Consider the following 15,981-nt stretch of genomic DNA (forward strand, 5'->3'; position numbering starts at 1 on the left):
TAAAAAGGATATTAAATTAGGCACCATGAAAGGGTTGGCAGTAATTAAAAAATATACTAATCACCCTGCCCTAGAGTGGGAAAAGAGGTCTGTATGAGGATGATTTAGACCAATACAGTACAGTAGTGGTATCAGCCATCAGTACACTTACCACAACTTCCACAGAGTTGACTTGTGTGCTGTCTTGGGAAGTGTTAAGCAGAGAGAATTCCTGCTGTAGACTCATAGGTTGTGTGGCGGCAGAGCTTCCCGATGATGCAGCTGATATTGTTCCTGTCCCAGAGGCATCAGGCTGAGATGATGACTTGCCTACCAAGGAGATAAAATTTTCAAAGATTGTTTCTGGAGTTAAATCATGTATTCATACCACAGTTCAAGAGTAAACCTGAGCACAAAAAAATGTGTCACACTATCAGAGTGCTGTGGCTGCAACCCTAGGTTTATCTGAAACATGAACCCACAAGAATCTATCTATCTATCTATTGCCCGACGCCTCAATCCCGTTTGGGGTGGCCACAAACAAATCGCCTCCAAGTCGCCCTGTCCCCCGCCATTTCACTGCCCTGCTCCCAACTCACACCCCCCTCTCTCATATACCTCTCCACCTCATCCCTCCATCTCATCCTCGGCCTCTCCCTCCCTCTTCCCCCCTCCACCTCACTCACATACACTCTCTTCGTCAGTCTTTCACCCTCCATCCTCTCCACATGGCCAAACTACCTCAGTGTGTTCCTCATAACGCTTCCTATCACATCCACATCAACACCACAACGCTCCTTTATATCCACATTCGTCAGCCTGTCTCTCCATGTGACTCCACAGGCTCCTCTTAAATAAGTCATTTCCACTGCTCTCACTCTTGACTTGTGTCCTTCCAACAACGTCCAAACTTCACTTCCATACGTTAGAGTTGGTATCGCAATACTGTCATGTAGTAACTTTTTCACTTCCATGCTCACTTCCCTGTTTCTTATCACTGCTTTCAAAGAACCAGCAACCTTTCTTCCCTGCTGTACCCTTTCAAGCACTTCACCCTGCAAACCTCCATCCTTACTCATCACACTACCCAAGTACTTAAACGTACTCACATTTTCCAATTCCTCACCATCCAACCTCGCTGTACATTCCCTGACTTTACCTCTCTCAAAGACCATCACTTTACTCTTCCCTACATTAACCTTTAGATTCCGTTTCTTACACACTCTCCCAAACTCATCCACAAAGCCTTGCAGCTCCCCTTCGTCTTCACTCAACAACACAGTATCATCTGCAAACAACTGTACAGGGAGTTTCCAAACACTATCCTCTCTCACCAGGGCCACTCCAACATCCACTACCCTACCTTGTACCTCTTTTATTACCCCATCCATGTACAGATTGAACAACCATGGAGACATGACACATCCCTGTTTCAACCCAACTTTCAAAGAGAAAAATTAACTTAGTTCATCATCCACACGCACTGCAGCCTTCGCACCATCATACATACTCTTCACAGCATTCAACAACTTCCCATCTACTCCATATATTCTTAACACTTTCCACAATCCTTGTCTATCCACCCTGTCATATGCTTTCTCCAAATCCATGAAAGCCGCATACAACTTCTTTCCCTTCTCTAGAAACTTTTCCACTAAAGATCTAAGAATGAATATCTGATCTACACAACCTGTTCCCTTCCTAAAGCCTCCCTATTCTTCTCCAACTAATTTCTCTGTTCTTTCTCTAACTCTGTCAATAAGTATCCTACCATACACTTTTCCTATTATACTAAGAAGACAAATGCCCCTATGATTACCACACACTTCTTTTTCCCCTTTTCCTTTGTACAAGGGAATTCCTATTATACTAAGAAGACAAATGCCCCTATGATTACCACACACTTCTTTTTCCCCTTTTCCTTTGTACAAGGGAATAATTATACCTGACTTCCAATCCTCCAGGACTCTACCTTCCTCCCAGGCCAATCTGCACATCTTCCACATCCATTCTACTACTATCTCTCCCCCATGCTTCAGCATTTCACCACACACTCCATCAATTCCTGGGGCTTTCCCCGATTTAACTTTCTTCATTGCTTCCACAACTTCTATCCTACTGATTTCTTCCTGTCTTCTCACCTCCCTCCTTCTCCCAGCCATTCCCCAGCCACTTATACTCGCATTACTTCCATCCTCTACGTTCAACAATTCCTTAAAGTGTTCTCTCCATCTGCTCACTTTTTCTCCCTTCTCCACTAGTAATCTACCATTTTTATCTTTCACTCCCCTGCTAACTTCACTTCCACCCTGTCTTCTCTTTTCACCTCTCTCCAGAACATTTTCTTACAGTCCCTCCACTTTACACTCAAATTCCTTCCAAATTCCTCATCCACTCTCTTCTTACTCTCTCTTACTAATCTTTTCACCTCTCTCTTTCTTTCTACATATAACTCTCTCTTCCACCTCTCAACTTCTTCCACGCCCCTATTTCTCATCCATTCAATGTATGCTTTCTTCTTTTGTGCCACAGCCTGTTTCACCTCTTCAGTCCACCACGCTGTTCCTTGCACCCCCCTCCGTCTTCTCTTCCTTCCACACACCACATCACATGCTGCATATATTTCTTCTGTAAATATCCTACACACACCTTCCACGTCTCCCATCTGCTCCAATTCATATTTGCCCAATCATTCCTCCACTTCTCTCTTATACTCTGCCTTTTTCTCATCCTCTTGTAACCTTTCCACTCTCCTTGCAACTACTCCTTCCTCTCGTCTTTCCCTTCTTCTATTCCTCCATCTTACTTGAATTCTAATTCTGGCCACCACCAAGTAGTGGTCAGAAAGTCCACTCCCCCAACCTCTATAAACTCTTGCATCCAATATACATCTTCGCATCCTTTCATCCACACACACATAATCAATCATTGCCTTCCTTTCATTCAGTTCACCACCCACCTTTCTCATCACTCGCCATGTACACCTGTGGATCATTTTATGCCTGAAGAGGGTATTGGCTATCACCAACCCACCTCCCAGCACAAATGTCCACTAACGCACTCCCATTCTCATCTATCTCAGCAGGCACACCCCACTCACCAACTATTCCATCCACCTTCACATTCCCAACTTTACCATTCATATCACCGATTAAAAACACTCTCTTATTCCTTCCAAACTTTTCCATGCACACTTCTACATTTGTCCAGAACTCTTCTCTCACTCTTCTAGCACGATCTTGCGTTGACGCATACACACACACAATCGCCCACATTTGTATTCCAACTTTCAACTTTACCCACACAATCCTTGACCCAACTGATCCATACTGTCTTATGCTCCTCTTCCATCTTTTACTCACAACTATACATACTCCTTCCTTTGCCCTCTCATTCTCACCTACTCCTGCACATATACCCCATCCATACTCCCATTCCCTCACACTTTCTCCTCTCCATTTTGTTTCAGTTATTCCACATACATCCACTTTCGCACCCTCAAGCACCTGGACAATCTCTCTCTCTCTTTCACCTCATCATTCGCTCCCCTTACATTCCAAGTTCCAATTACCATGTCCTTTGTCCGGTCCTGGGTCGTCATCGTTTGGTCAGTCCTTGTCCGAGGCTTATTGTTTGTTTTTTTAGTTAGTTGTTTTCCGGGGAGGGGCACTAACCCTCCGCCAACCCTTTTAGTCGCCTTTTACGACAAGCAGGGATACAAGAATGCAAGCCTAAATTGCACTTATCCTACACTCCACCACCCTCCTTCCGAGGGACTGGAAGAGAGTTAAAATTTATTTTCATAATTGGGCAGAGGAGATGCTCAGTGGTATTGGTGACAACACATGAACATCCCTTTTCTGCACCTAATGTCTCTCTCCAGAGTGCGGTGAATTGTTTAAATGAAAGAATTATACCCACACACTGGAATACTGTTTACTAGGGTGATGTAACAGTTTTAGCCTAAACTATTGTTGCTATCTTTCCAACATTTCTACCTGTGGGTCTTCCAGTACAGAATACTGCTTTGTAAATAGCTATTCACTTACAGGCTATGAAGTACAGTGACAGAAAAGTAAACAATATTTTCCAACTTACCACTTAAAAGGTCAGATCCTGGCTGAGATATAAGTGCTGCATGATCTGCTTGTAAATCCTTGTTATTCTGAGGCTGAGCAGTTGCATCTCCCTCTCCAGTATCACAGGGATCAGCAGCTGATTCAGTTTTGCCAGAGGTTTCATGATTAACCTTATCCATGACCTCTGATATATCTGGGACACTTTCCTGAGAGCTTTTTTTTGTGATCTCTGATGAGTCTGGTAAATCGTCATTCATAACTTTATCCAAGGTACTTGATGAATCAGGAAAACTCTCAGGGGCAGCTTTTTCTGTATTCTCTGATGACTCTGGTAAACCATCTGAAACGGTAAACAATTTTCAAGTTTCAGAAATAATGGCGTCTGGCAATAGATAGATGGATAGATTATGTAGTGTTGTATCATACATATCTTGAAGGGCAACTTTGCAATGAGTTACTGGAGAGGAGTATGTGAAGTTATGTAGAGAGACAGACTGAAAAATGAGGAAGAGAAGGAACATTTTGGTGTGGATGTGAATATGATGGATAGTGTTAGGAGATATACATTGAGGTGATTTGGTCATATGAAGAGGATGGAGAGTAAGAGACTGATAAGAAGAGTGTATGTGGGTGAGGAGGAGGAGGGGAGAAGGAGGGCAAGGCTGAGGATGAAAGTGAAGGGATAGAGTGAAGTATATGAGAAAGGGGGGTGTGTCAGCTGGGAACAGGACAGTGAAATGGCATTGAACAGGGTGACATGAAGGCGATCTGTTTGTGGGCACCCTTTATGGGATTGAGGCATCTGGCAACAGACAGACCATCATCATCATCATCTAATCCTGTGTTGCCCCATGAGGAGCTTAGATGCCGGGGGCTAGGCAAGTTGGTCCTGACATTTAAGATGAGTGACTAGCCTCACTCATCCCTGAGTGGCATTACATGAGCAATAAACCCCAACCACTCCTTGGATTTAAATTGCACAGACTCAATCCGACTGGAGCACCTAGTTACCCATGCCATAAATTAGTTACATGGCCATCACCCTGCGCAGTAAATGGTTTCCTGGTGTACAGGCAACCATTTGGCTTGTCACTAAGTGTAAAGTCATCCATAGGCAGAAGGAAGAGGAAAGAATGAAGGAAAGAAGGACGGAAGAGGACAGAAGGAAAGAAGGAAGGGAGAGAGGAAAGGGCAATCATCTGAAAGTAGCACTACATCGAGGAAGTGGATGGTGAGTGCCCCCACCTACCACAATAGATAGGAAAAATGCAAGCAGCAACAACATACATTTTGAACCACTGACTACCTGGGCAAAGACACTTTTTGGAGCAACTACCAACAACCATACAATAGGCTACAAGCAAATTTACACTCTTAAGCAATGGGGACAGGATAGCACTTCCTTCCCCTGATGCAGAAATTTTAACAAAAACTTAATCATCTATAAGTCATAATTAACTCAAAAACTAAGATTCTCATAATTAAGTTCACATTTTCCTCTGCACAAAGCAATTATCTTGTTGCTGGCTTGTTTGTTGTCACCAGTTACTTTTCGTTTGGGGGGGTGGGGGGTTGCATGACATACCAGCATAAATAGAGATATATTGAACGAGAAATATTTATGTCTTGCATTCTGGTAGCTGAAGCAAACTCATTTAGCTCTGGGAGGTGTGGGGGAGGGTTGCAACTGACAGCTAAACCAAGAGAAGTCATTCCCTTAAAGAAAATTCATTCCTTCACCTAATATACCAGCATGACAAGGCCACCAAATATATGACGTCTCACAATTTAAGGGTTAAAAGCCTTGTAAAATTAGGCGAATTAACCACTACAATAACATGATCTCATTTATCTTTAAATGATTTTATTCAAGACAGACCTTTCAAACTGGAGAGGTTACATAATGGATCAGCCTTCACTGCCCTCTTCAGTACAAGAGACTTTTTAAGTTGAATAAAGTTGTTTTGAGGTTTAAAAAAAAAAAAAAAAAAATCTTCGGCTGATGGTGTTAAGGGCGTTACCTAGTGTATATGAAAGTGCTGAAGATGCCTGGCTGGGATGCTGGTCCCCTGACACACTTGCCTCCACACTCTCACTCACTGATTCCTCAACACCACTTCTTCTTAGAGTGTCCTCAGATTCTCTCTCAAACTCTTCTTCAGCTTCACCTGCAACAAAAAACTTCAGTTCTTAACTTACTGAGCCTAAGGACGTCTTTTTCATTTTATTCCTGTCATTTCTTGATGATTTTAACAATCTGGACTGAATTTCTTTTTTTTAAACTGCAGAGACTAGATACACACTTCATAAATCCCTCCAATACAAGAGACCTTTGCTAAGTTTAATTAAATTGTCTGGTAGCAATGTGAATCAACTTAAAAGACGTCACCTAGATTGTAGCGGTCAATTCATTTCTTAACCCTATGAATACACTATTATTTTTCTAATATTACAAGTTATTTCCAGGTGATTCTACTCAGCTTAGGAAAGCATCTCAATGCTAATGGGGTTAATGAAGACTGTATGTTCATATCAGTCACAATGCTAATAGGGTTAATGAAGACTGTATGTTCATATCAGCCTCTCCAAAGGTAAATAAACTCATCCAAGTGGTAGAAAAAATAGAAACAGGTACATTATTACCATGATGGGATTATGGAGGATTTAGATTGTTCTAATGTTACCACTTTCCAGTCTCTGCACATGAACAAATTCTATTACAAATACAGGCAGTCCATGTTATAAGTTGCCTTTTTTTTTATGCTTTTTTGCTATCAAGCTCTTAGTAAAGTGAAGAAAATTACCTATTCACATTTCTCTGTTACCTATTACACTGACTTTTTCCCAAAAGCTACATATGAAATAGTATGTTAACAGTTGTGCTACATCTGAACACATCCCATAAGTATGGCAAAGGATGACTGTCCAGTAAAATTCTAGAGTACTATATTCCTCAGTAAGATACACCCCAAAATGGTAAGTTTCTCAACATTCAAATATAAAATCTGGACAGAATCAAAGGTGATCTGGCACCCAAGTCTAATAACTTGGCATCACGGCCCAAATGACTATAGCCTAAAATGGTCCAATCAAACCATATGCAATAACTCTATTTACAAGCTCAACAGGCAAAAGTACTGACAGTTGTTACAAAACACTTTATGATGACAAAATGAGTACCACTAATGGCTCATTCTCACATGATGTGTTCTTAACTCTCTCTCTCTCTACACACACACACACACACACACACACACACACACACATGGACACCCCGCTACGCAATACCGTGGATTAGCAATGAGGGTAGAAATACCACCCTACCCTGCCTATCGTAGGCCCACCCCCGGCTTTGGGATGGGTCCTGCAAGGTATTATCAAAGGGAGATCGACTAATAGTCTGAATTGGCATCCCCTGAGCCATCACATTAGTCTCCAGCTACCATCACCCCAACTAACCAGACTCCCCCCCAACCCCAACCCTTCCTCAGAGATGGGGTTTGAGGGCTTTGAGGAGGATGAGGGAGTGCTGGGGAGCACCACGTCCCCTAGCTTCGGGGAGGATAGCAAGGATGATGACCAGGACCGGGCAAGGACTTAAAAGAAGTAAGTGATGAGAGCTGTCTGCAGCGGTTTAAGCATTCCAGTGGTACACAGTATGGCAGTATCACCTCAGACATTCATTCATTGCCAGATGCCATATATCCCAAACGGGGTGGCCAAGGGCTTAGAGTTAATTGTTTTACAGGGAGGGGCACTAATCCTCCACCAACCCCACTTGACACGTAGGGAGAACGTTATGCCAACAGCATCTGGTGTTCCCAGGCGGTCACCCATCCAAGTACTAACCAGACCCAACGTTGCTTATATGTATGTAATTTTACTGCAGACCCTTACTCTTAGAGAAGCACCAAGGATAATACCATCTACCTACAGTTTGTCCACCTGAATCTGGCTGAGGTATGTCTTTTTGCACCTTATTTCCTGTAGCTCAATACCAATAAGATAACATTGTGGCAATACAGAGTACATCCCTTCCATATCACTTCTTCATGCCTAGCACATTTTTTTTTTAATCATAATTCTCTTATAACAGCTCATCATTCAAGATGGAGGGATAACAAGTTTAGGTCAAGTTATAACTACCAATAGGACATCCGGCAATACATTACTTACCCTGAGTCAGGAGAACTTCTGTGGCAAAGTCACTGTCTGTGCTTTCTCCAAGGATAGTTTCCTCTTCAGTATCATGCCCACAAAGCTGTAAGAACATATTTTCAATAGATTACTTCCTAAATCAAAATATCATTTCATCAATAACTATGGTTCAATGAAACTACTGAAAATATATCAAGATAGTGGATTATTAAGGTGCTCCAATTGGACTGAGCCTGTGTGAGTTTATATCCATGGGATGCTTGGGGTTTATTGTCCAAGTAATGCCACTCAAGGATGAGTTATGCTGGTCACTCTCATCTTAAACGTCACGACAAACTTGCCTAGCCCCGGGCTCCTACGCTCCTCACAAGCCAACAGGGGATTAGATGATGATGATGATGATGAAAGCTTTAGTATTCACATTAGCATACAGGTGTGTGACTGCTGTGGCATGGAAGAGTAAGAGTTACAGCAGTACGGTAGAAATGATGTTACTGAGAAATGTGTGTGGAGTTCAGAAAGTGGATATTATAATTTAAAAATCAGCTCAGATAATGCCACTCAGGGATGAATGAAGCTGGTCACTCTCATCTTAAATGCCAGGACCAACTTGCCAAGCCCCAAGCTCCTACACTCCTCATGGGACAACATAGGATTGGATTATGGATGGATGATGAAAAATGTATACTCATATACAGAGAATGATTATAAACAAGAATAAAAGGGTACATGTGAGTCTGAAAATGGAAGTAGGTGGTGCAGACTAAGAGGAATGTGGATAGACATGGTAGATGTGTGTGTGAGAAAGCATGGTCATAAGCAATATGGTGCAACATTCTGAATCACAGATGTTGTTTGTTATGAGCCTTGAGATTTTGTTTCTCTTGAAGATAACCATCCTGATCTTTTTTTCCCACCACGGATGAGGTGAGGTAATTTCCATAAAACAAGAGAAAGTGCACAAGTGAAACCTATAAACAGGATGCCCTGTGACATTGGCCAGACACTCAAAACATACTGTTATATCATTTAAGCCCCTAGATAACTCACAGGCCTAACACTGGCTTGTAATAATAAAAAAATAAAAACTTTAACTCACTCTTTGTAGCTGCTGGTCAATCTTCCAAATACGAAGGCTGTGGTCGCGTGCCCAGGTGACCAGATGGTGGATGCCCGGTGAGGAGGGCCCCTGCTGCCACTCAAACTCCAGCACTACATCAGAATGCCCAACAAAGGTGTGCACGGGCGAGCTCACATCATTAACCGACCAGAGGAGTAAGGAGTTCTCACCACGTCGAAGCTGAGGCACCACCACTGTCACTACGCCTTCGCCAAATGGCTGCAAAAACAAATCGTAGTATCACCTTCATTATCATCATTCCATTTAACCCATTTTTAAAGCCTAAGGATGGGGTATGGTAGGCACAGGATAATAAGGAAAGCAACAGTACAGACCTGGGAGAACTACAACAGGCTACCCAGTTAAATGAACCAAACATCCACTCACACATCAAGAAGCCCCCAAAATCTTGGCTCCACCTCACACCCCTAACTACCTGACATGTAAGCATTAATATAAAACAAATACAGGGAAAATATATTTTTTACAGCACCATTTCTGCATGTCCTTGTTATCTAGGTATTTATTTTTTCAGCCTTTTTCTATGAAGCCCCTGGCAAACAACTAAAATCCTGCATATCAAAGTTCACTGTTGCCTACACAGCTCATTTACCATTTTCCCCTAATTTTTTGGGGATGTATGTATGTATGTTATCAACTGTATGGAAGAAGCTGAGATATTTCAGAACACATTCCTCATATAAGAACTGTCTCTACTGAGACCACATATAAAAGATATTCAAATACCGTATTAACCTTCCTTTTATAAGTACATAATTCAGCAATCATTACTCTTACCGTGTAACGCGCTCGCCAAACTGGAGACAAGGTACTGATAAAATTTTCTGCCTTTCGAGGATTTGTTATGTCGAAAAATTTCACAGTACAGTCCTGAAAAAGAAAGTCATGCACGTAAGAGCATTATCAACCTTACCCTACACCCACTTTCCACTTACACACACACACACACACACACACACACACACAAAGTTTCAGGAAACCATTTGGCTTGCAACTCAGTGTAGTGCAATCTTAGGAAAAGGCAGAACTACATCAAGTGAGTGAATGAGGATCACCACCATCTACCAAAAAAAAAAAAATGGATAAATACAAAACATGAATGGAAAAATTTGACAGCATACAGCTGAAAGACCTCCCACAACATGGTTTGGTACCTGAGCTCACTGAGCCACAAGAATGCTTGACTGCCTGAGCTCAATCATCTTAACTGAATAGTTTTTGTGTTCACTGATCTACAGCAGCATCTTACCTATTTTTTTATTCATACCTTGATACTTTATATGTATGATGGAACAAATTAAAACATCCGCAAGTTTCACAGTAATAAACAATTGCAACTGAGTTGTCTTGACTCAACAAGTTTGATGCACTAACTTAGAGGATACAGCTTATATCATACAATGCTTACTGAATAACCAAGGAATACCAGTAAGAACTGAAGGAATAATAACTTACATTGGAAGAAGTGACAAGCTGGTTCTCATGATTCGGTGACCAGTCAAGCCCTTGTATTTTTGAAAGGTGAGCAGCAATATACTGAGCCGGTTGGTTTATCTTGCGATTGTCCCACACTCTGATATCACAGTCATGGCCTGATGCTAAGAAGTTCTGGTTCAGTTTATTCCACTTGACTTGTGAAGCACCAGCTGCAAAGGGACCCCCACATAAATAATCTATCATCATCATCATGTACTCTGTAAAGTCCTACTGCCACTGCTCTCATTCCTGACTCATCACACTCAGGCCACACTAAAAGTTTCATATCCATACCTCACTGTAGGCACCACTACATGCTCATGGAGTCTCATGCAGCTTCTGTACTGTACCTAATCTTGTTTTGTATTAATGCCTTCAAAACACCATTCACTTCTCTCCACCTCATTTACATATTTACCACTCATTTCTTTCACTGCACAGAGGTACATAAAATCTTCAACCAATTAGTTTTTCTCAAGTCACCTCTATGTCCCTATGTGAGGCAATCTTTTTACAATCACCACTGTACCCTTATCTACTTGAACTATATAGGACCATGCCTCTCACAGACATTAAAAAAAACTATGAACTGGCCAGCAAATATTCATTATTATAAGCAGTTCAGCACCACCTGCATGTAGGCCTATTTGAATTTAAAATTTTACCCCCTTACCATTTATCATAGCCAATCTCAATATGGGGATTCCTTACAAAGCATGGCAACACCTGACTGCCTGAGAGATTAAAGTAGGAAACATGACTTGGGATGAACTACACCTTCAGTAAATTAGATACCAACCAGGACTATTGTATGGTCCTTTCAATTAATCAGCTTTCTACTATATTGTAGTAATAATAACGTAAATGATATCTACTTGCCTATAGAGGACAGTGATGCAACTGGCTTCCGAGTTTCCCTGGTATCCCAGATGTGAACAAATGTGTCAATGGAGCACGTGGCCAGCAGGTGGGGGTCTGAGCGATGCCAGTTAAGATCCGTAATGGTGCGAGTATGGGCCTTGAGTGAGGTCAGGCAGTTCAGGCTCCCTTCACTCCACTGGCAGATCTCAGCACGCTCACCTGACTGCATTTAACCACTTGAATCCAATGATGTTCTTTTTAGCTTTATTTTACCAGCTACCAGTACCACACCATATTGGTCAATTAAGGAAAGGGTGTGACAATCAAGATATAATCTTTTAATTAAAAAAAGCAATCTGCAGCGATTTGTAAAGCTATTAATCACCTAGGTAACGTTACTGGTACTGTTTGGAACAACTGTACTGTAAGGTACGTAAGAGGTATGTTACAAACAAGCGGTTAAACAGTAATAGAACAAGGTGACTTACAGCAAGGACAAAGGTGTGTCCCTGTGCTTGCATGGGGTTCCACTCAGCTGCAGTGACATCATATTTCTGTTGTGACCGGCTCACTCGTTTTACCACTTCCGAGGGCTTGTCCAAAGCTATTAGTGCTAGTGTCCTTCGTCTGTGGTTTTGATAGAAAATACAACAATATTTTAGAGACAATCACTGGGTACTCCAGGAAATCAAAACACTGCATCTACAATATGTCACCAGCATGCAATGTACGATACTTTAGCTATATAAATACAGTACTGTACTTGTTGCTAAAGTACAGTACAGTATTTATGTTAAAGACAAAAATATTTCCAGCAAGAGAAAATCATCAATCCAACACAATAATATTCCAAATAGCTCCCACAGTCTAGTACTGATACTAAATTATATATGCTGTAATCTTAAGGTCATATTTTTAAACGCATATAGCTATCGCTACATCTCATTCACATGCATGAGGTATGGTACAGAGATGTAGTATGACTGCAAAATAATACACACAGCTAAAATTTCAATGAATCCTTCCTTTTCCATTCAAAAATACTGCTTCACAATGAAGTCATGATAATCAAATTTATAAATGGCTACACAGCCTTGTTGTATAAAAATAAATAAATAAACTTACCCAGCAAGAAGAGCATACTCCCCCCTCCAGTTTAAGGCCATGGCATTGGCCTGAAAAATTAAAATAATAATGAATATCAATCACATCTAGTAGGATACATTAAAGTAGTGATACTATATCATAACTACAATCCACAGATATCTGTTCCTAAAGGAACACACAAATACACTTCACCACTTTCTTGCTGCAGCCTGTCCCTACAAGCCACACTGGCAAGCCAACAGCCAGTGCCCTAAGGTTAGTTTAAAACAGCACGGCCTTACAAGATTATGTTAGGTTAGTTCAAATAGGGCATGGCCTTACAAGGTTAGGTTAATCCTTATACAGCAGGCCTGGTTTACCACACAGCCTTGGTAATTTCCGATGAAATTGGTAATCAAATTTATTGTTCTGTCTAGAACCTTACTACTTTAGTGATTTCTGTACAATTTTAATGGTCAAATTTATCACAAATTGCCAAATTGGGGGGGGGGACCTCGAAACGGGTAATTTGAATGAAATTGACAATCAAAGCCTCACAGAAAACGATAAAATTGACAGTCAAAATCTTACAGGAAACACTAAATTCGTAAGGTTCTTATAAAAAGAAAGAAACGAAAAATAAGGACTTGGTAGAAACGATAATTTTAAGATTCCTATGATTTTGGCCTTCGCTTCTGTTGGCAATGCTTCACTCACAGTAATAAAGATGTTCATCCAACCATGCCAAGCATCTTTACAAAGGGCTGTCATGCTGCGGGCACCTCTTCTATATACTCTTTCACCACATTAACAAATACTTTGCTCCATCTAAACCAGGTCAATTTTTGCTGAGACTTAAAATACGGACACTTAGATTTCACCCATCCTAACCAGGGTAATAAGTAATGTTCGTCTGTGGGTTGGAGACTGAATCCATGGCCACTCATAAACCATCACCACACACACAAAATAATTGATGCCATTGTTTTCTACATACCTGTAATTCCCTGTGTTCAGCGACAACATTTTCACTACTCCACCGCACGGCCATGGCCTCCTGTGCTGTCTTCTATAAATAGTTGAACCAAAACATACAGTAGTGTCAGATCAGTTGTTCTTGCCGAGTAAAAAACAAAATAACATCGTAAAGACGGAGTTCGGGTAATCTAATTTCTATATTCATATTCCGAAACAGAACTTGGTTTTATTTTACGAGTCACCATAAATCTTATTAATAACAATTTTCGTTTGTTTCCTAGTACAGTACGGGTTAGCAGAACAGAAAACAATATCTGAGAGTCCCGGGTTCGATTTCCAGCATAATGGTAATATTTTGGAATACGGTTCAGGAAAGAAAGCATATAGTCACAAAAAGGTAAAGAAGCTTGTGCATTTCAATATTCAGTGGAGCGACAAAGGAAATAAAATATCCTACCTAAGCCTAAAATTAATGTGCTAAATAGAAACTACTGTAACCACCTGAACATGTAGAGACGGATTGGGGATTGGGGAACGTAGGGACGGGCGCCCCAGGAATCACGCCCCCATCTTAAGGAAATGCATCTGTGGATAAGGACAGGCTCAGTGTGCTGTATATCATGCCGTTTTAAATGCAATGACAGTACGATGCAGGATTCTTCAACACTCCGGTCATTCTTCACTCTCTTCGAGGTAACATTTCTGATGAGAGATAGTGCTGTCTCTCTAGGGGTCTCGATCCTTGCCCTGCAAACCTTTTCTTCTGGATAACGCGTATTGGTTTTGTGCTACGCAGTGTAGATGATCTTACACCTCATAAATTTTCATTACAACTCGGGTTTTTCATTAGGTTTACTCTCGCGGATCGGTGAGTTACGTCTTGGATAAGAATCTGCTCGTAATTAAGGTTCCAGTAATGGTAGCTATGGAGGCGGGTGTGGCTAAGACCCAGTCGGAGTCTTTTATTCTCCGGGTCTACATTTGGGTGTTCGATACCAGTACTCGAATAAAGAAAATACTCGCAAAATAAGCACAATATAAATGAAGGTAAAGCATCCCTTGTTCGGTTTCCAAGGGGCTTACAGTATGTGTACGAGGATAAAAATGAGTGGGTCAAAAAGGAAAACTCTATATCCATCCATTAACAGAGCACTCCTCCTCTAACACCCACATCCAGTTGCTGCTGATATAATGATTAAGCTGAAATGTAGCCGTAGAACCACTGCAAGTGTTAAAGTCAAAACTGAAAAGGGTGCTCTTGTTGGAAAAAAAAAATCCTGAGAACATTGAACTGATTTATATTGCCCGATTCGCGAGAGGACATCATGCCTAATCACTTTTGGGATATTGTTGAGGTGCATTGGAAGTGGAACAAAACTGGCAAACAGAACAATTACCCACACTAGTTTTTGAGAGGTTACTTTACCAACGCATCCCAGGAAGGCACCAGTATCGGTCCATAAACCACAACGTGGGGAAGTACCTATACAGTGGCCTCTGTATACTTCAACTACATCCTGAGGAAACACAGCATAAAGTTTGACTGCTGGCCTGGGAAGCCTTATTTAGTTATTTGTCTGTCATTGCTCGCAACCACCCGCAGCACCTGTTAAAACGAATGCAGTCCGATAAATGTTGGACAGTGGGGGGTGACTACCTCAGAAGTAAGAGTACCTGTCTAATGTACACAGATCTGGTGTTTTACTACCACAGAAGTATGGGTAACCGTGTGAAGAACAAATCTGGTGCCTTTTACTACCACCGAGGGTAAGGGGCCCGTCTAAAGAACACAATTCTGGTGTATTTTACTACCACAGGAGTAAGGGCGCCCGTCTAAAGAACACTGGCTCGTTTTAGCTGTCCGGGCAACAGTCAGGGTTGCCAAGTCGCACCCTGCTCTGCCCGCGGAAACCCAACTGAAAACCAGCCCAAAAGTAGCCCAACACCAATAATTATTTTAAAAATCCTCTATTTATGCGAAATTAGTGTTTTATATTAATAATTCATATATAGGTCCCTATTAATGCCTGAAATGATCACTTGATTCACTTAAACTTTTCCTATTTCCCATAAATACACTATTGCCCATAAAACAACAATGATTCTGTTGAAATATACTTATCATTACACTAGGTAATACAACATGCAAGTGAAGGCATTTTCTCTCCCACTGAGTCAACTTTCCATCACACTTATATTATTCAAAAATCTATATGATCATCA

The 15,981-nt window shown here is 41.3% G+C and overlaps 1 protein-coding gene across 1 annotated transcript in view; it reads right to left on the minus strand.

Moving 5' to 3' along the window:
- The window catches only part of Wdr59 (WD repeat domain 59), a 68,863-nt gene extending 55,026 nt beyond the window's left edge, over window positions 1-13,837 (minus strand). Inside the window, exons 1-11 of the mRNA XM_080277686.1 lie at window positions 13,778-13,837; window positions 12,820-12,869; window positions 12,183-12,321; window positions 11,713-11,917; window positions 10,813-11,003; window positions 10,135-10,227; window positions 9,316-9,555; window positions 8,235-8,319; window positions 6,080-6,226; window positions 4,078-4,398; window positions 152-309 (exon numbers count right to left, since the gene is read on the minus strand). Of these exons, the coding sequence (XP_080133812.1) occupies window positions 152-309; window positions 4,078-4,398; window positions 6,080-6,226; window positions 8,235-8,319; window positions 9,316-9,555; window positions 10,135-10,227; window positions 10,813-11,003; window positions 11,713-11,917; window positions 12,183-12,321; window positions 12,820-12,869; window positions 13,778-13,831 (1,683 nt within the window). The 5' untranslated portion in view covers window positions 13,832-13,837. The remainder of the gene's footprint in view (window positions 1-151; window positions 310-4,077; window positions 4,399-6,079; window positions 6,227-8,234; window positions 8,320-9,315; window positions 9,556-10,134; window positions 10,228-10,812; window positions 11,004-11,712; window positions 11,918-12,182; window positions 12,322-12,819; window positions 12,870-13,777) is intronic.
- Window positions 13,838-15,981: the final 2,144 nt, after the last annotated feature.

The sequence above is a fragment of the Coenobita brevimanus genome, chromosome 71 (assembly GCF_032717465.1).
Source record: "Coenobita brevimanus isolate Jiangsu-jjx chromosome 71, ASM3271746v2, whole genome shotgun sequence".
NCBI lineage: Eukaryota > Metazoa > Arthropoda > Malacostraca > Decapoda > Coenobitidae > Coenobita > Coenobita brevimanus.